Here is a 20,206-nt window from a genome sequence, read left to right as displayed (position 1 = left end):
ATACATGGGTAACAAACCTTGTTCCTTGTATTTATCATACAGAACATTGAGTTCCTTGTAGTTCGCATCCGTCAAGCCACTGCATTAATAAGAAAAATATTACTAAACTCCTTCTTGTTGATCATCAACTAAACCGAGTTGATCAATTACTAGTATTGTACTACAAGATCTTTTGTGTTTCATCATTCATTCATATATTTCTTGCAATCAAACCATAGCGTAGTTTTTTTGGTTGAAGAACTAGTTTGGGCTTTAATCTTCCCCTGATCCGATACGAGCCTATCCTACTACCACAGACATGGCTTAAACATTAATTCTCACCAAATTTTGAACTAGGACCATATATGACCGAGTCCAACATTTGGGTTTAAACCACTGGTCTACCATGTCAGGGTTTCGAACTAGTGACCTTTAACAGAGTTCTTTGTTGAAATAATAGAGTTCTTACCATTTGGAGGCAACATTTACAATCAGAAGAGTTTTGCCTTTGAATTGGCTCAAACTCACATCCTTACCTTCAATATCCTGCCATGGTAAACAAATAATAGCATATAAACACAGAACTTTGAATATCTTCTTCGTGTTTCTACTTTTGGGATCGAAATGAAATTATTTTCTTCTTGTTGGATCTTTTTTTTACTTTGTATGTTAATTAATAAACTGAGATCAAACATGATAAAAAGCCACACCTTGACGGTGAAGTCGTAGATAGACTTTGGAGATTCTTCCGCCATTTTTCGTCTCTCTTTGTGTTTTAGTTTTGAAGAATGAGAAGAAATATAAATATTATCAACATATGGAGATATGTGCAAGAACAAGACGCTCCAAGTGAGGAATCTCTTGTGACGAATTAGTGGTAGGGGGTAGCCATCCGTGATTTCATATTTAATGTTTCCCCGTTTTATTTTATATTTTGCCTTTTCTGCCTTCCTTTCGTTATTCGGTACATGAACGAAAATACTTTTTGTTTAGCTTATAAAGAATTCGCTTATTTTCTCAAACAGAAAGGAAATATATGATTTTATGGTTGAAGTTTCAATTATCATCTCTACACAAAATTTGATTGCATATTAATGGAATATGAAACAAATTTTGGTAAATGAGAATTTGATAAATTACTATATCCAAAATTCAAGAAAAAAAAATAGACGGTGGTTTCAGTCTCAATTATGGATTGAATGATTATGGTATCCACATTTCGATCGGATTTTCTCTATTTTAGGATTATTCAAAGAGCTAAGACCTTAAATGTTTAGGAAACTAGAACTTTGATTTTCTTTAGCTGTCGCATGTGTCACGTAACAATAATATATACCAAACTTACTATAATATTTCGAATTCATCTCTTTTCTCAAAAAAAAAAATATTTCGAATTCATCTCATGTAATACAGAAAAATGTCATTAGCTAGAACTTTGATTTTCTTTAGCTGTCGCATGTGTCACGTAACAATAATATATACCAAACTTACTATAATATTTCGAATTCATCTCATATAATATAGAAAAATGTCATTAGCTAGTATATAGGTTTCAGACTTGTAATAAGATCCAGGAATTTAACAGACACTACTAGATTTTAATTAATAAAAAATCATTGATATATTGTATTTTCTCATCACTCAGAACACAAAACATAAATTTGAAATGAGAACAAAAAACAATTTTCAGAACCTAACAACCAGACTTGAAAAAACAGTATGTTAGGTCGAATCAAGTAGTTGGACCGACTTAATAGACATTTGGAGTACAGCTAAACTATACAAGACGATAGAAACTTTTAATATAATTGTCTTTATTCATTATACAAAGAACATTGAGAAGATAAACGTGCCCTCAATGCACAGATATGGTGTCAATTTATTGAGAACATTGTCTTTTATTCAGCTTTTACGTAACGCAACAGGAGTTTGCAGTTGGTCGATGCACAGATATGGTGTGAATTTAATGTCTCGCATATCTCCTTATCTCATATTCCGAAATTATATGTATGATTTGTTTATGCATATAACAACTTATTTAATTATTTTTCTACTTTTAAATATTCAAGACCAAAAAAAAAAAAAAAAAAATTCAAGACCAATGTCAAAAAAAAAAAAACATTCAGGACCGAAATAATTCTTTGAATGTCTGAACAATTGTAACCTTTTAAATAAATAGTTAACGTATTTGCAAATAAACTAAGTGAAGTGAAAAGCAGACGTCGATGACGCTGCAATGATCTACAAAACAAGACTACAACCCCTTCTCCTTCCAGTTTCAATTCCTTCCCTGAAACTACTCCAATGCAACAGCTTCTGAAAATGAATATATTCAGACATATGTTCAACAGATAAAACACAATGCTCTGCGATGTAAAACATATTCACACCATTCATGTGGTTGATGGGGCTTGGTAAGAATCGAGCAGCGCAAACATTCACGATTCCTCAATACCATGCCGTGAAAAACTCATACGCACAAGTGTCTACAACGAGTTTCAGATTCTGTCTAAACTCAGAGAACGTCTCAGAATCATCCGAACCTTTTATTGGTTCTAACGATAAGAGATAGAACCAGTTTGGCACTTATAAAGCTCTTTAGCTAGTCTAGTGTACATCTAATGGGGAACTATATAACCACTAGACCACTTTGACTTATATGTAAACTATTTTATTTTGTAAATATGTATATGATACAATAAATGGGTACTCGGAACCGACCCAAAACCGGTGGTACCTGATCCGAAACCCAAATCAAAATCTACTAAGGGCATCATTATTGGTTTGTCCTAATGATGAGTCTTTAAGTTATTTAATTGTTAGTTTGTCCTAAGAAACTTTGCTAGGGACATTCCTTAAAACATAGATTATTGATAGGACTTTATTTGTTTCTTAAGTACATTCCTTGTTGCTGAAGATCTCTGTTCTTCCGCCTCTAACATCACTCCCCTCTAATTCATCTTCCAACACTTGCTAACATAAGAATGTAATCACAACACTGTTACCTTGGCACCATTGTTGGCCAAGAACCTAGCAGCACGAACACCACCGCTCCTGGCACCGATGACAAACAAATCAAAATCATAGCGAGTCTCAGTGGCTTCCTCCGCCGCCGCGTTACTAAGCTCTCCATGATTTCGCAGAATCAAGAATCTAAACCGGAGACGAAGATTGTGCCCAGATTCGGATTGTCTGTGGAGAATAAGGGGGAAGAGAAGATGGTGATGATGAAAGAAATGCCAGCTGGCGTCGTAGGACCAAAAAGAAAAGTCCTCTATTAAGGTATGTCCTTCATTTTCTCTCCTATTTTTGACTTTCTTTTGAACCTAAAATACATAAGGACGTGGGGGAAGGACCCCGGTAATCATGCTAAGTACTTATCCTAATTCTCTATACTACTGAAAGAAGAAGTGTTGATAAAAAAAATTTAAAAAGAATACTAAAAGGAAGAAGCTCTACAATAAATGAAGATCCACTAATTGACTTTAAAGTCTTAGGCCAACCAAACAAAAAGAAGAAGAATAAGAAGCTCGTCTTCAATAAATAAGACAATGAAACGTCATCTGCAATTTGGTTTATTACATCTATATTCTCCAGGAGTTTACTGACGATTCTGAGAATGGCCAAGAAACATTTCTTGCAGCCCCTTCTTCCTGGCTTCCACACTCACTTGGTACTTTTATCTGTCTCTCCCTTCTTCTATATCTGTATATGTTACTCTAAGAACGCAATCGAGAGGTGGTTTTGTATTATTTTTGCATGTTGCTTGCTTCAGACAATTCCTGTAGCCTTCTTCTCCAAGCATATACAAGGAAGAAATGATCAGAAGACCACAGCGAAGCTTAGATCAGACACGTCGGAGAAAACATGGGAAGTGAAGAAGACAGAAGATGAGGGCCGGAGACTCACTGATGGTTGGAAAGAGTTCGCTCTTGCGCACGATCTTCGAGTTGGTGACGTTCTCATTTTCAGACTAGAGAAAGATATGACTTTCCACGTTACACTATTTGGACCAAGTTGCTGCGAGATTCAATATGACTCGTCGTGTTTAGCCGACAAGAACAACATACAAAGTGAGTTCTGTTCTGAGAACTAACAAAGTGTACGCCTATATGTTGAAGTAGTTTTGACTATTTGCATGTTTCTTTTTTTTATTACAGGGAAAATTAATTTAAAGAAGAAGAATCCAAAAAGAGAAGCAGAGTGTTCTTCTTCAGATCCCTCTTGTTTCTTAGGGAATGTCATGCCTTCGACGCTACGCTATGACTCACTGGTATCCTACTCTTAATACTTACTAGTAGGATCTGTAGTTTGATCAGAAGTTCATGTTGTATTGGTAATGAATTTTCCAGAATCTTCCAATGAGTTTTGTGAGAGCAAATGGTCTAGAGACAAGATGTGGAGAGATTGTTCTGATGAATGAAAAAGGTAGATCATGGACTCTAACTTTAAAACCAAGACAATGTGGAAGAAGTCGCATCACAGGAGGGTGGAGAGGTTTCTGTAGTGCCAATGGACTCAAGGCTGGTGATCTCTTCACTTTCAAACTCATCAAAAGAGGTGCAACACTGGTTCTTCTACTTAAGTCTCCCTCCCAACAAGAAGATGAGGGCTCAGAAGCTGATGAGGAAATAGAGTCTCTTTCCACAGAATCTGACAGCCATGATGAAGAGAGCAACCAAGATGAGAAAAGGCGTATATCAATATGGAAAGCTTCATCTTCACCATCCCTAAACAGATTTGTGACATTAACTCTTAAACCTTACAATGTCACAAAGTGTATACTGGTTAGTTAGTTTCATCATCACTCAAAGCCAATATTGTCTTCTTTTTTTTTCATTCTACTGAGTTTGATCTTCTTTTTAATTAAATAAAAATCTTTATTGCAGTTTCTTCCCAAACCCTTCACAGATCTACATGGCATCACTGTGGGAACGAAAATGAGTCTACTGGATAAACAGGGTGTGAAGTGGTGTACGAAACTGCGTTCTGAAGGTAAAAGAATCAGAATGGCAGGAGGATGGAAGGGTTTCTTCAAAGCTAACTGTGTAAAGACAGGTGAATCAATCAAGTTGAAGCTGATTTGGGAAGATGACACAAGTTGTGTCCTTAAGTTCTACTCCAAGGTGGAGTAGCCATGGATAAAATGGAAACTGTTTCAGCTTTGCTTTAGTACCAAAGACAAACTGAAACAAATCAATGTTGCTCTTCTTCTTCTTCTTCTTCTTTTTTTAAGGTAAGATTTAACAATGGTTTGCTTGCTTAGTGTGTATTTTAAGTATGTTGTAGGATCTGTGTCATTTGACTGACCTTGGTCTAGGGTACTATTATTTCATGGAATCTCAACTTGTCACAATAACACTAAGACCAATGACAGGAAAGATTAAAACATCATACGAGAGTTATTTTTTTTTTTTGAAACACCCTTCTATTAATTCCAACCATAAGAGTTAGTTGACAGCCATAAAAGCTTCAACCTCCAACAAACAAAGTTTTGCTAGTCTATCAGCATTAAGGTTTTTCTCTCTCGAAATCCAAGAGAAACAGATTACATCAAACGAGCCAGCCAACTCTTGAATATCAGAAACAGATTACATCATACGAGAGTTATTATAAATCTTATATTTCAGTATAAACATCTTTATAAGAGATGATTATTATTTTCAGCCAAAGTTATTTCATAAAAACTAAAATGATGATTTTTGTTTTAATGAAATTTAATGTTACTTATTTCAGTACCTAAAACTCTTTTGAATTATAAAATATGATGTGTAAACAGTTGAAAAATATTACCATGTTAACTAAAATTGATTCAGCATTGCCTTTCATTGTTGACGAAAAAGAAATATTCAAAAGGGAAGTGAAACTCAGCTGTTTTTTATGAATAGCTAAGAATGTGTGGATGTTCTTCCCAGAAACAGCGTTCGATGATGTTGCAATGATCTACCACCACTTCTCCCTCCTGTTTCAGTTTCTTCCCAGGGACTACTCCATTCTCCACTGCTGCAGCTTCCTGAAAATGAATATATTCAGACAACTGTTTGACAGGTAAACAAACTACAAAGCTCTTCAATGTTCTTCCTAAGATATGGAGTTCTTTAGCCAGTCCATTTGTGGTATATCTTCTTTCCCAACACAGATTACGGAAAATGCTAACCTTTAAGCGGAAAACAGACGATCCCATTCGAAAGATTAGAGGTAGTGAACTGTATTGAATCCCAAATTGATGGCTAAGAAGCTCGTTTTTCTCTCGTGTTTGGGTTCCCTAGAAAAGTCATTCACAAAAGAGCAAAGATATGAAGAACAATTTTCAAGTGTCACTCATGAGAAATGAAAGTTTGTTTCCAGCGTAACAAAAGTACCTTTAAGTAATCTTGGGATTGAGTTTTGGTTTTTCCAGACTTAACAAGCATCCAGAAACATGTGTTATACTGATTATTAATATGGCCTACCAACACAAGGAAAAAAAAACAGAAAGAAGACATGAGACTACTCATATAGTAAAGTTTCATTCAAAAGAGCTATATATGTTTCTAGACAATTTGAAAGACTTTATTTTACTCACAGTCAACTTGTCTCCAAGCCAGATAATCCAAAAGGATCTTGTGTGTTGGATAGCATACTGCTCGTCCATCGAATGATGGAGGGTACTTCAGTTCTTTGTGAGGGAAGAAATCTCTCCATTTTATCACATATGTGGATGTAAACAAGGATGCGATGGCTGATACTATTTGACTGCGAAACAATATCAGGAAATTAAGAACCAGTAGAATCAGGGAGATAGAGCCAAAACATGGTAGGGAAAAGAGAATTTAGTTTAACCTGGAATGCCTTTTATAGAGCTCAGATTCTTTCTTCAAAACAAAGCTGGAATCAATGATAAGCTTAATTAATACCTAAAGATATTCTATAAAACTTGATATAAAAGAGGTTCAGAAATAAAGACCTGTACTCATCACTGACACCATAGGCAAACTGTATATCTTCGAACTCCTCGAGAACAGCCACTGCACATGAATTCATAAGTTTCAGAGCTTGCTCATCATTTGGCTTCTCAAATTCATGAACGTCAGAAAATCTACCAAAATCCAAGAAAGCTTCATAAGTTACATTTGTTACGTTGATTAGTAATTGAACTTTGTCATCTTATTGAAAATGCAAGTTAAGATTCAAGAACTAGAATACCCCCCTTGATTAAGGTAACCCACAACATAACATGAGCAAACACGAAGAGGCCAGCTAAAGAAGTATATCATTTGATGACATAGCTGAATCATAGGGAGCACATGGACTTGACTAGTCTAAGGCTTCAATGCAATATAATGTCCAACAAGGTTTAAGGAAACTTTAAGACAACAAAGTAAAGAATATTACCTGTGAAAGTGATGGCCGTCAATCCTAACCACGACCCAAGTTAAAGGTAACAGTTTGTTCTCAAACTCAAACGACCTAACAAAATCTGGTTCGATTCTGCCAATATCTTTCGTGAAGTGACCAAGCTCATTACAGAGGGAGGGATGCTCATTCCAAAAGCTTCTGGCAGCAATATTCTCCGAATGTACTAAAATAGCCTTTCTCCTCAATCTTTTTATAGGATTGCCATTCTCATCATGCTTTACAGTTTCTTCTACCTAAATGAAGTTTAATGAAAGTATTATAATAAGTTTTGATGGATAAACCAATATTATGATCAACAGCAAGCGAGAAGAATTGAAAAGGGAGTATATTAAAACAAGCATAAAAAATAAACAATCACCTTTGTCTTGAAAAGACATGATCCTTGGCGAAACAATTCAGGAAGCGTCTTGTAATTGATACCAAATTTCTGAAAGAGAAGCTCATTTTTCTGCTGCTTTTGTGTACCCTGCAGGTACCAACGAAAATAGACAAATAGTGTTGATCAAACAATGAAACATAATCACTATTAATAGAAAAACAGGCGATGGATGTAAGGAACCATATAGTCATAATGATAAACACATTCCATGACCAAAGCACTAACGACACACCTTAAGAATCTCTTGTGTTTCACTTATGGTCTTTCCACTTTTAACTAACATCCAAAAAACAAGTTTCATACTGATTCTTGGCGTGGCCTGTAATGAAGAAACGGAATCTGTTAGTATCAACGGTATCTGGAACAGAAATTATCATGAAGGTGTGACAAGTAGAATGTTTGTGAGGTCAGAGTGCCTTACAGTCCTGTTGTCTCCACGCCAGATAAACTTGAAGAACCCTGGCGATGCACAACTTACAACTTTCGAGCTAAAAGAAGGAGCATATTCTAATTTTCTTTGGGGAAAGAACTCTTCCCATTTTGTTACATACGCTGCAGCAAAGAAGGAAGCTACCAACGACAAAATCTTACTGCATATTAGAAACAAAAACAAGAAAGTAAAAACTACTGAGTCAATCAGAGAACTGAAAACCACATATCATTATGCAAAATGTTTTTCTTATATATCGATCAAGTTTTTAGACGTATCAAATCAATACCTGGCTCGTCTCTGGTAGAATCTTGACGTTTTCTTGAATACAAAGCTACAAAAAGACAATTTAAAGGCGATATATACAAAGAATGAGAGGGAGTGTGACTGCAAAATCAAGACAATAAATAAATAAAGCCAACAAGGTGAAATTGGGAACCTGTATTCGTCACTGTATCCATATGCAAAGACGATATCAGGATACTCTTCCAAAACGGCGGCAGAACATGAATTCATCAGATTGAGGGTTGCTTCATCATTAGGCTTCTCAAACTCATGAACTTGAGCAAATCTATAGTGGTTTAAGGCGGTAAAAAAAAAAAATTAACATTCTCGGCAAATAAATATAAAATACATCCTTGATTAAAGTTCAAGTTCCACGAACAATGTGAAACACTATCGACTCAGTGAGTGAACAACCTAAGGACATAACCATAACCAATACTAATATAAAAGCAGAAGCTTCATCATATCGTTCCTTTACACAATCTCCACACACCATCAGCAATGACATTCTATAGATAGAATAAAAGTTGAGAGCTTTTTACCTAGAAAAATCACGACCATCGATCCGAACAACGATCAGATTAGGAAACATGACTTCGTCTTCAAGTTCGAACGACTTGACATACTCGTACTTGCTATTCGCCATACTTATCCACGTTTTCAAACCCAAAAAGAAAAAACTTATCTGCTTTCTTTTCTTCTTCTTTGATCTCTCTACTCTTCACTTTTTGAACTTTTCACAGTTATCAGAAAACGAATTACAGTGGAGGAGGCGACGGCCCTTCTCCTCGGCTGGGCTTGTTCGAGAAATCGTCTCCAATGCCCGTGGAAGAAAATTTAAAGCCATGATATCCTCGTTATAACGAGATTTCATTTTACAATTAAATTTAAATCGAAAAATGAGTGAAATACTAATAAGCCAACATAAGTGATGATATTTACAAAGGAAACCAGGGTCAAATCCACCCGAGACCCACTCATCCAATAACCCGTCTGATTTATATGGGTAATACAACTAAACCAACTAAACCAACAAAATCCCTAAAAGCAAACGCGATTTCTGATCGAAATCGCTTATCTCACCTCTTTTTTTCTCTTCCTCTTTATCTCTATCGCGAAAGAGAAACTATGACAAGAGGCTAAGACGATTCCTCCTCCTTCGCCTCCTCCCCCCTCTCCCCAGCTCTGCTCGATCTCCACTCTTCTCTCCTGCCGCTTCTCTACCGCCGCCGCCGTTGTCTGCTTAAACCAATCACCTGACGTATCCGTAAGTTGTGGTCTCAGATCTCCGCTTTGAGCTTTCTTTTGGAAGTAAGTTCTAATGGATTTGCAATTGAAATGCATTGGTATTAATGCATTCCAATGGTTGAATGAGAATGTATAGGCAGTAGAATTGGAGAATGTATAGGCATCTCGCTTCTCATTGGACTTAGATCGACCCTTGTTCATGATAATTGTAGTATAACTGTATAACTCGGGACCAATAGCAACTGAGATACTTCTGGATAACTTTAAACTGTAAACTCGGGACAACTAATAGAACTGTGGATACTTGGTTTGTTCTGGTTTGGGCAGGATACAATGAGCAATCATGTAAGTGGCATATCTGGGTAGTCCGGAAAAGAGCTACAAGATGATGTATAGCTATTTGTACATGTTAAAGCAAGTGAATCCAGGAACAAAAACTTGTGTGAAATTGGATGATGCAAGTAAATTCAAGTACCTCTTCATAGCTTTGGAGCTTGCATTGAAGGGTTTGCATTTATGAGGGAAAGTGATAGCTGTGGATGCGACATCGCTGAAGAACAAATATGGTGGTGTTTCTAGTTTTCGCGGAAGCTCAAGATCCTAATGGTCAAAGTTATCCACTTGCGTTTGCAGTACTAGATAGTGAGAATCTTACTAGTTGGACTTGGTTTTTCGAGATGCTTAAAAGTGTTATACCAGACTCTTCTGAACTGGTTTTCATGAGTGAAAGAAATCAGAGTCTGATCTTCGCTATAGGAAGCGTGTTTCCAGAGGCTCACCATGGGCATTGTTTATGGCATTTGAAGGAAAAGGTGAAATGGCATGCTGGTAACGTCAACAAGGTTATAGTCGGACATAAATTTATGGAGTTGGGCAGATATTACACGGTGGATGACTTCAACTCTGCTTACGACTCATTTGAAAAAAGATATCCTGCTGTGTACAAGTATGTGCAGGAAACATACTGAAAAGGACAAATGGGCAAGAGTTTTTTTCCCACGTGACAGGTACAACTTCGATACAATCAACAGTGTGGAATCAATGAAGAGCGTGTTTAAAGAGGCAACGACGTGGGCATTAATACCAATGTTGGATTGTATCGTCAGGAATTTCTCTGATTGGTTCACTCAACGGAAGGAAGCTGTTTCTAGATCAATCGATACAAAGCCTGGTGCCTCTGGTTGAGAACTACTTGCACGGTCTATGGGATGTTGCACAAAAGCTATCTGTACGGGAGATTAATAGTTATGAGCTTAAGTACGAGATCACTGACACTGCTGGAAAGATGTTTGGGCGAGCTTGGTTGAAAAATCTTGTACTTGCAAGGTGTGGGATTATGAAAAGTTTCCTTGCCTGCACGGACTGGCAGCTTACATCTATTTCACTACGAATGTTGATGGCGGCCTTAATATCCATGAGCTGTGCTCAAAAATACTATTGGACGGAATTGTGGGCTTTGGCGGTATGACAGGACACTTTGTGTTGTGCCCGACATGTCTTCTTGGAATGTACCAGATCAGATTAAGGAGGTGAAGATCATACCTCCGGATCGCATCAGGAGGAAAGGAAGGAAAAGAGTTGGATGAATTTGAAGTGATGAATTTGGAGTGATGAATTTAGCTACTTTATCGTGTTGTATGCTTCGGAAAACTTTATTTTGTTGTACTTTAACTTTAAGTGTTTGTTCGAGAACTATGGATTACTACGGAAAACTTTGGTATTACTACGGAAAACCAGTAATCTTAACACAAACATCACATTAATTAGGAGATAGTCTTTACACAACATCACACAATTCCACAAATCCAAACATAAGGCTTATTGCAGAAACTAAAGGAGATCTGATCTCAAACTAAAGACACAAATCCAAACAACATAAGGCTTCTCATTTACGGTAAGAAGGTCCTTAAGCTGAGCAATTTCTTCAGCCATTTTGTGCATCTCTTCAGCCATTTTGTCCACATCCTGCCTTAAGGAGCGAACCTCTTCCTCAACCCGAGAACCCATGGTTGACGGAAGTGGAACCCATCATTCCTGCAAGTTTCACATGGTTGCACTCAGTTTGACATTTTGCATAAGTTAAGGAAGTAGATAAAATGTAAATTACCTTGTACTCATTACAAGTGAAGTACCTTCGGCCTGGTAGAAATCCTTATCTGTTGGATTAGTAGAAACCTCGTCGACGATTCGTCCCCCACATGGGCACAAAGTTGGAATCCCGTGTTCAGCATCGCAAATAAACTGAAGCATGTCAAAATGTTTCTTCATCTTCTTCATCTCCTTCCTTTCCTGATTCTCAACCCATGGATCCATTTGCGAAAGGTGATAGAGAGACGAGGGGATTCTCTGGGAGAGGAGAAGGAAGGAATCGAGGAAAAGAGAGAGAAGAGAGGAGAGAGAAAAGAGAGAGAGAGGGAAATGGGAATCTATTTTTTCCCTCGAAAATCCCGCCTTGACTCATAAAAGTCCGCCAAAAATTCTAATTTTTTTCGAAATCCCGCCTAATATATACACGTAGTTCTACTCAAGATAGTAGTTGTACAAAATTACCAAATAGTTGTACTTTCGGTGATTTTCAATAATTTTAGTATTACATGTAATTATAAAACACTTTTTTAGTTGTACAATAAAATATAAGATTCGAAAAGATGAATATTGGTGTTTTACGTAATAAAAGTGTGAAAACATATTTTATAATGGAATCTAATATTGAGTAATCACATATTTCACAAAATGTCTATGAAGTGTATAGTGTGTGATGGGTTGTTTTTTTGATTGCAGAGTATAATATATTTTTTTTCATGTTGAATATAACTTTTTGACTACTAAAGATAATATTTCTTATTCTGATTTCCAATTTCAACATTTTGATTTCGAAATTCGATTAAAGAAAGTCATACTAGTAATACAAAATCAGAAAATAGTTATCCATAGTAGTATTTGTATTTTTATTCTAGAAACTAGTATTTATATTTATTTTATGTATTATATTTTTTATTCTAGAAATTAGTATTTGTATTTTTTCTTAATCAAGATAATATTTCTTATTCTGATTTCCAATTTCAAACATTTTGATTTCGAATTTCGATTAAAGAAAGTCATACTAGTAATACAAAATCAGAAAACAGTTATCCATAGTAGTATTTGTATTTTTATTCTAGAAACTAGTATTTATATTTATTTTTATGTATTTATTTTTTATTCTAGAAATTAGTATTTGTATTTTTTCTTAATCAAGATAATATTTCTTATTCTGATTTCCAATTTCAAACATTTTGATTTCGAATTTCGATTAAAGAAAGTCATACTAGTAATACAAAATCAGAAAACAGTTATCCATAGTAGTATTTGTATTTTTATTCTAGAAACTAGTATTTATATTTATTTTTATGTATTTATTTTTTATTCTAGAAATTAGTATTTATATTTATTTTATGTATTTATTTTTGATTCTAGAAACTAGTATTTATACTAAATGACAAATAAAGCAAAGTCAAATAAATCAAAGTCAAATAAAACAAAGTAAAATTTTTCAATGTATCTATTTTTAAGTCTTTGATAAAAAAAATTATATGGTATTAAAGGACAAATAAAGTAAAGTCAAATAAAACAAAGTAAAACTTTTCAATAAAACAGGAGGTTCCATCTTCAATCGCCACAATCCTCTACTCATATTGTTTATTAACTTGATTGTCGCCACCATATCGAGTTATGGCTTTATCTCCGATTTCATCATCATTCGAATGGCACACCTCATAGTTCATACCTACAGAATTTTGTTTCCCCGCTTTTGAACTTCGTTTTGAACTTGGTTTGCCCGCTCTTGAAAGTTGCTCTGAGAGTTCTAACCTTTCGATGACCTCCACCAACAAAATGCACCTACGGTTGTTTTTATCAAGGGACAAAAGATAACCACAAAGATCCTCCTCATCACAAATGACGAATTTCTCGTCACTCCCAACCAGCAGTGGAATGTAACTCAATTTCAACTTCACATTACATTCATCAAGCCCCACCTTTTTGCATATGCGTGCTTCTACCATTGAAAGATCTATCTCCTCCACAGCATGCTTCAACACTAAACAATACATGCGACCTTCACATCTGAAGTGTATGATGACGTTGTGGCTCATTGTAGCCTGCCAAAACCATTCAATACCATCCATTATACATTCGAAGTTATACATGTTTTACTAGTTCTACAATAATCATCAGTAATACTAGTTTTTTCTAGTTCTACTGTCGTACCCGTTTTGAATTTGAGGTTGAATCTACATTCAGCGCACTAGAATCGAACAATACAACCATTCTCCTACTCAATTCAACTAATAATGGAATCGTATAATAATAGATACCAGGATGCAACATCTAAATCCATTTTCTAAGCTCATTCAAGAGAGGAGCTTTGGAACCCCAAAACCGAGAGCCTCGTTCTCCTCTAAAACCTACCTCTTCGACCCTTAAACAGCGCCGGAAGACGACGGAGGACCGAATCGGAGTGAGGCCGGAGTTTGCCGGAGTAGCAATCAATCGAGCGATCGGGTTCCCTTTTCCAAAACGCAATCTCCTCAAACCGCAATCGTGCAATCGAGCTGCTGTCCGTACGGTCGGTATAGGAGATCGATATCTCCATTTCGTCGGTTTGATTTTTTTTTTTTTTCTAATTTTGATGTTTTCTTTATTCTAAGGCTAATTTCGTAATTTTATATGGTTTAATGAATATGAAGGATATGAAGATTAGTAAGGGATATAAGTGATTTAAATTTCCCTTCCAAGGATAATGGAGATGGTGTCTCTTTACTAACATAACAAAACCACCACCGTCTCCTTCTTTTTCTTTTGACCAAAAAGAAAAATAATAATAATTATTTATTACATAATAAAATAATGGATGGAAACTAAAAATATTATCAATTAACCGAAGTGAACCGAACCGTTATTCTCGGTTTTCAGATTCAGAAAATGCTCTCTACTTACGAACCAACCGGCAAGATTAGATCATTCAAACCGATTCAGCAAACACCAACCGATCGTTTTAACCTTACTTAACTGAGAATCAACAATAGCTTCCTATATAATTAACCGAATATAACCGAGTTATTCTGGTTCAGAGATAACCAAATTAACAATGTTTTGTTTTTGTCTTTGTCTTGTACGATTAACCCAAAGCTCCAACAATAGTGTAAACTGAATAAAAGAACATATATATTTTGAAAATCTAAAAATGATAGTTACTCAAAAAAAAATCCAACATATTATCACAAAGACCAAAATAGAAATATATATAATCAATAAGGGACCTCAAAACATCAAGACAAACAAAACTCCAGCGATGATCAACCAAACAAAAAGAGACACAGAAGAAGAAGAAGACGAAGAAGCAACAATCTGAACAGGGAACTCACACTGTCCCTGAGATATATTCTTATCTGTAACTCTGGCCAAACCTTGGAACACACAAGCCATCTCATCCTGGTTCTTCACCTGAAAATACATGTTAAACGCATACGAAGCATTCCCGTTCGCATCCAGACCATTGCAAGAAGACCCGTAACCAAGCGCGGTACAATCCGAGAAAGTGCACGCGAAGTCAATGTTCTTAGCGAGCTTCGTCAGGTCTTTCGCGTCCGGATTAAACTCGCACCACTTGTTCGGTAGATACGTCACGTTCCTTGCACCCACCAGCAGCTTGTTCTGCCCTTGTCCAGAGAGGTCTAGAGGAAACTTGGGTTGCCCGTCGAATCTGAACAGTCCCCAGTGGCGCTCGAACGCTCCTGGCGCTATGCTTTTAGCGTCCTCGTCTAGTAACCCGAACAGGTACACCTCGATGTAGGTCGGTCTAAGCGGAGTTCCTTTGTTTGTTCCGAGCCTTGGTAACAACCCGTTGTAGAACCTATAAGCATCGCCTGCAAAAGAAAAAAAAACGTTCTTCAAAACCAAACATTGCAATCTAAAGCACTATCGGGACCGTCTAACAGCACGTGCAAACGGAACGAACAGGATCCAAATTGAAAAATAAAAAAATTTAAGAATTTTTAAAATAAATATATAAGTTATAATATAAAAATATAAATTTTTAAAACTACTCCAATATATCATTAATAATTTTTTAACAGGTTCATAAATAATTCGAGACGGCCTGAGCACTTAGTTTTAGAGATATGTTACCGGTGTTAGCGTGTTTGTCACCCTCTGTTGGCCAGCCAACTTCTCCTACTATAATCGGCATATCTCCATGACCAACAGCTTTCAGAGACGACACCAGAGTGTCGAAGTTGGCGTCGAAGACGTTCGTGTAGCTAACACCGTGGTCGTCTATCGGTTGAGCACCGTCGAAGAAGGCGTAGTTGAGAGGGAAGTCGTCGTTACCGTAGAGGCTCAAGAAAGGGTAGATGTTGATCGTGATCGGTGCGTTGTTCTTGCCGAGGAAGTCGACGATCTGAGTCATCTGACCGAGGATGTCGGGACGGAATCTGCCCGCGGATGGGACGGGGTCGCTCGCTGGCGAGTCGTAGACGTCTGCGTTTAGAGGGACCGTGGCTTTCACGGAGTTTCCTAGTCCTGCTTCGTTTAAAGCGTTTTGGATGTTCTGGAGCGCGGGGAACGTGAGGTTTATGAATGTTCCGTTGTATGATTTGAGGAATGGCTCGTTCCCTACTGCTACAAACCTGAAACACATCATCATCATCAACAGTGTTGTTACTACAACCAACCAATGTGTAAGTAAGAAAGCAGATATTGATAACTCACGTGATATTGACACCACCACTGAAGTTGTAACGAGTAACGTTCTTGCGAACCCAATCCTTGGCACGGTCATAGCTTCCCATGACGTTGAGCTGATCATTGGGGATAGCAACCATCACTTCGAGACCAGAGCCGGCGAGTGCACCCATGGTGGTCTCGTCAGCGTCGAAAAGCTTAACCTTGTTGATGTTATTGTCCTTGAGCATCTGAACCACTGTCTTTGGTGGGAGCTTGTGTGTGGCCATTGTTCCCCAGTTAACTCCCAGCCCATCTACTACCGTTACACTTAGAGGACTTATTAGGATTGCCAATCCGACGAAAAGGGTTAACGGATTCACCATCCTGACAAAGAAGGAAAAGGGGCTTTGAGATAATTACAGAAAGAAAAAAAAACAGCCAAATAAATGCAATTCCAGGCTGTCACGCTTACATCAGAACTGTATATGTGCCTTCCTATTTTTCTGGGAGTTTCCTGACTTTGTTAACTTGCTGCAACTGTAAATTGTTTAATCAATACAAAATCCAAAAACAGAGTTTTGCTATCCTCAAAAGTGAGAAAAACAAATGCAATGTTTCAAAAACAGAAATGCAGCAGATTCTGATCAAGTAACAATTTTACTGCACCAATAAAACTAGAAGCAACAATGTGGATGGAATCCTGGAAACACTTGCATAAGAAAGAAAAAAAGTAATGTGTGAGGATGATCATGGCAGAAGATTGGTAACAAAACCATTATTTACCTGAGAGTGAGATATGTGCTCTGTCCCAGAGACCCTTACGCTTAACAACTTCACAAATCGTTATGATTCGAGTATAGAGCACACTGACGTCAATCTGGTGACACAACCAAGAAAAGAAAAAGGAAATAAATTTAGAGAACATGAGACAAGACAAGTTTCTGAAATGTTAGCAAGCAAGATACAATAGAAAACATTCATATATATATATATGATTGTTTCAAAAGCTGTGGAAACGTATCTATTAAACTCAGAACAACATTCAACAACCGGTAGATCTTATCAAACAAGAATCCAGATAAACATCTGTGAAAATCATTTGAAACCAACAATGTAACACAACGAAACACTAAAGCGGTTATCAGACCCATCTGCGTTGATCAAAGGGCTTAACAATGATAAACATCTATAAAAGCCAGAAACTTTAGAGACATAACGAAACCCCTAACTTTCAAACCCACAAATCGAAAAGTAGACGAAATGCAAATTAAATCCAAACATCAAAAAAAGGTTGAAAGCTTTTCAAAAGGAAATCGACTATGGTAACCTGAGAAAGAGAGAGAGAGATAGTGATGGGCAGAAGCAGAGAATAATGGGGGAGCAGGATGAGGAGGCTCTCTTCTTTTCAAAATCAAAGGGACTTTTGTCGCTGAGCGGTGAAGTAAACCTAAAAGTGAAGCCGCGTTTTTGAACAAAGTGTGAAACTGATATTTTATTACAATCCAATAAAAGAATAAAACGTTCAAAACATAACGGATGATTGGAAGCGATAAATGACTCATTCAAGTGTCCCACCAGAACACCGTTAGTAATGGAATCTTTTTTTAAAAACAAAATTGAGATTTTTTCCTTATTGACACATTCCGAATTTCCAATTACCCACAAAGACATTGGGTATGCACAGTTAACTCACAACAATTATCACTAAAAACTACTTATAAAACACAAATGAAGATAGATAAGTATCATTATATATATATATACTGATTTAAAGGTATAACTAATTGTTTTTCTCTTCTGAAATCTTCATCCTTAACTTAGAAAGGTAGGCTTTATGTAATTTGATTTCCCACATCAGCTTTTGTATCACTCCAAATCCACCTCTGATATTATCATCGGTCCATGCACCACCTTCTTTTAGTATCGAAGATGCTAACAGATGTTTTTGTTCATGCGGAGCAAGTTTCATCATTCTTATAATATTTGGTGTACCAAACAATTCACAAGCAGCTTCATAATCGGATTTCCTATAAAAGATTGATTTAACAATTTATCAACATTAATATCTAGTTCAAAAATCATGTTTATGATAACACATTAACAGAAAACACATATAGCGTATAAGAAAATATATACACTTCATTTGGAAAATATGCAGCAAATTCACAATTTCTGGTACATATTTTGTTTTTCTTGGTGCAAATGCAACAAGGACCATGTTTAGTATTGGTTCCTAGAGCTTCCATCACAATGTTTTCTTTTTCTTGGGAACAAAATATGTAGATTAAGTAAGATGCATCAAAACATTTTTATCAAAGAAGTATTTGTATGTGAAATGGTGGAAATTCAGTAAACATAAAATAAATTATTTATCCAAATATGAGGATATGCTTAAAAACTTCATGATTTTGTGTAATTAATAACTCAAAAGTAATCAGACATCCAAGTTTTAAGTTACATGGATATTCCATATTTATAACCAAATTAAAACCAAATTATTTATAGTCTGATAAAAATATCAAATCCCTTATGTATTAAATAATTCACAAGATTTTCTTGCCAAAGTAATTGACAAGTTGTGAAATTCAGAGAACATTAGGTGTTTTCCTCCACCATGTGCAGAAATAAAAGTTTTAAAATTTAAATTATATTTTAAAATAAAATTTTGTTAATTTTTTAGATTTTATTATTTGCTTATAATTTAATTTTTAATTTACTTTAATTATATGTAAAATTAAGATAAAGTAAATTTTTTTTATTTAAATTTATATATAATAATAATGTATTTAAATTATAATTTTGAAAATATTTTTTCTATTTATTTTGGCTAAAATATATTAAATTGAATTCTGTAAAATTAAGAGAACAATTTTAAGGTATATAAATATCAAAACTTAAAAACTAAATTATATTTTTAAAATTTGTAGATATCAAAAAGAAACTAATGGTATTTGGATTGGAAAATTACATTTTTTAAAAAAGAACAGCTAAACTTTTGAATAATTGTTTAATAATAAAAATTATATACTTATAAAAATAGAATTAAATAATATTTCAAAATTGTAAACTGTTAATCACTGTATTTCTATTTATACTATTATATTATTTATTTTCATATTAATGGTGATCTATGAGTTATTACCACATTGTAAAAAATTATCAAAATATAAATCAATATTAAATGTAAATGTTCATGTCACTATTAAATTCAAATCATGTCATCATTGTTAGTGTGTAATGTCAAAAAAAAATTTCAAAAATCAATATGGTGATGATACATGACAATCATCTTTTAAATAATGTCAAAGAAGTTATTTTGACTATATTTTGCATGACAATAATTTTTTAAAATAATGTCAAAGTTTATCAAAGAATTGAATATACAATTTTTATTATGAATCTAACTAAAAATTCATTTTTAATTATATGATAAATATGGAAATATTCATATCTCTAAATTTTCAAACATATCCTCATACTTTGACACATAATTAGTTTATTTTGAATGTATTTTTCAGGACTTTACCTATAAATACTTCTTTCATAAATACTTTCCAGGACACATAATTACTTCCATATTTTAACTACTAATTTAAAGATTTTTGATCCCAGTAAAATAAAAAAAACATTGTGACAACAGAACCACTTTTTATCAGCAAATAGAGTCATAGATTAAAAGGTTTACAAGATGTTAGAAGAGTTATTCAGTGCCTCCTTGGCTAAACAGTCTGCATTGATATTGTCTTTTCGAGGGATAACGTAAAAGAAAATAGAGGAAAAGG

General features: G+C 35.3%; 4 protein-coding genes and 1 non-coding gene across 8 annotated transcripts; 1 reads left to right on the top strand and 4 right to left on the bottom strand.

The window, feature by feature from the left end:
* On the bottom strand, positions 1–1,188 carry LOC108847089 (uncharacterized). The gene is made up of 3 exons (XR_008938282.1): positions 690–1,188; positions 449–525; positions 1–79 (listed from the first exon to the last, which is right to left on the bottom strand). It is a non-coding gene; the product is annotated as an uncharacterized LOC108847089 (transcript).
* A 1,643-nt stretch (positions 1,189–2,831) lies between these two features.
* LOC108847082 (B3 domain-containing protein REM14) lies at positions 2,832–5,338 on the top strand. 3 transcript variants are annotated; one of them, XM_018620253.2, is made up of 6 exons: positions 2,832–3,261; positions 3,577–3,652; positions 3,755–4,052; positions 4,140–4,252; positions 4,332–4,766; positions 4,869–5,338. In XM_018620253.2, the coding sequence occupies exons 2-6, from the start codon at positions 3,599–3,601 to the stop codon at positions 5,112–5,114; spliced, it is 1,146 nt and encodes a 381-aa protein (XP_018475755.1). In that variant the 5' UTR covers positions 2,832–3,261; positions 3,577–3,598; the 3' UTR covers positions 5,115–5,338. The 3 variants fall into 3 exon arrangements, with proteins under 3 accessions (XP_018475755.1, XP_056851410.1, XP_056851409.1); XM_056995430.1 differs by having other exon boundaries at positions 3,477–3,652; XM_056995429.1 differs by having other exon boundaries at positions 3,471–3,652.
* Positions 5,339–5,715: 377 nt separating this feature from the next.
* Positions 5,716–9,221, bottom strand: LOC108845426 (tRNA(His) guanylyltransferase 1). Its single transcript, XM_056995431.1, is given in 15 exon segments — positions 5,716–5,992; positions 6,137–6,244; positions 6,342–6,427; positions 6,545–6,714; positions 6,802–6,846; positions 6,926–7,057; positions 7,354–7,610; positions 7,736–7,843; positions 7,989–8,045; positions 8,047–8,075; positions 8,178–8,216; positions 8,219–8,346; positions 8,476–8,520; positions 8,626–8,757; positions 9,014–9,221. Coding segments are annotated over 15 exon segments (1,575 nt in total). The 5' UTR covers positions 9,118–9,221; the 3' UTR covers positions 5,716–5,857.
* Positions 9,222–14,902: 5,681 nt separating this feature from the next.
* Positions 14,903–17,910, bottom strand: LOC130500435 (glucan endo-1,3-beta-glucosidase 8). 2 transcript variants are annotated; one of them, XM_056995522.1, is made up of 6 exons: positions 17,752–17,910; positions 17,208–17,301; positions 16,897–16,961; positions 16,470–16,808; positions 15,888–16,387; positions 14,903–15,625 (listed from the first exon to the last, which is right to left on the bottom strand). In XM_056995522.1, coding segments are annotated over exons 3-6 (1,446 nt in total). In that variant the 5' UTR covers positions 16,899–16,961; positions 17,208–17,301; positions 17,752–17,910; the 3' UTR covers positions 14,903–15,020. The 2 variants fall into 2 exon arrangements, with proteins under 2 accessions (XP_056851502.1, XP_056851503.1); XM_056995523.1 differs by having other exon boundaries at positions 16,897–16,955.
* A 294-nt stretch (positions 17,911–18,204) lies between these two features.
* LOC108825140 (LOB domain-containing protein 5-like) lies at positions 18,205–18,670 on the bottom strand. Its single transcript, XM_018598475.1, has 2 exons — positions 18,561–18,670; positions 18,205–18,451 (listed from the first exon to the last, which is right to left on the bottom strand). Exons 1-2 carry the CDS (start codon positions 18,668–18,670, stop codon positions 18,205–18,207), a joined length of 357 nt encoding a protein of 118 aa, XP_018453977.1.
* Positions 18,671–20,206: the final 1,536 nt, after the last annotated feature.

The sequence above is a fragment of the Raphanus sativus genome, chromosome 9, assembly GCF_000801105.2.
Source record: "Raphanus sativus cultivar WK10039 chromosome 9, ASM80110v3, whole genome shotgun sequence".
NCBI classification, from domain to species: Eukaryota; Viridiplantae; Streptophyta; class Magnoliopsida; order Brassicales; family Brassicaceae; genus Raphanus; species Raphanus sativus.
Note: the sequence above shows the minus strand (reverse complement) of the source record. Positions and strands in the feature narration are given on the sequence as shown.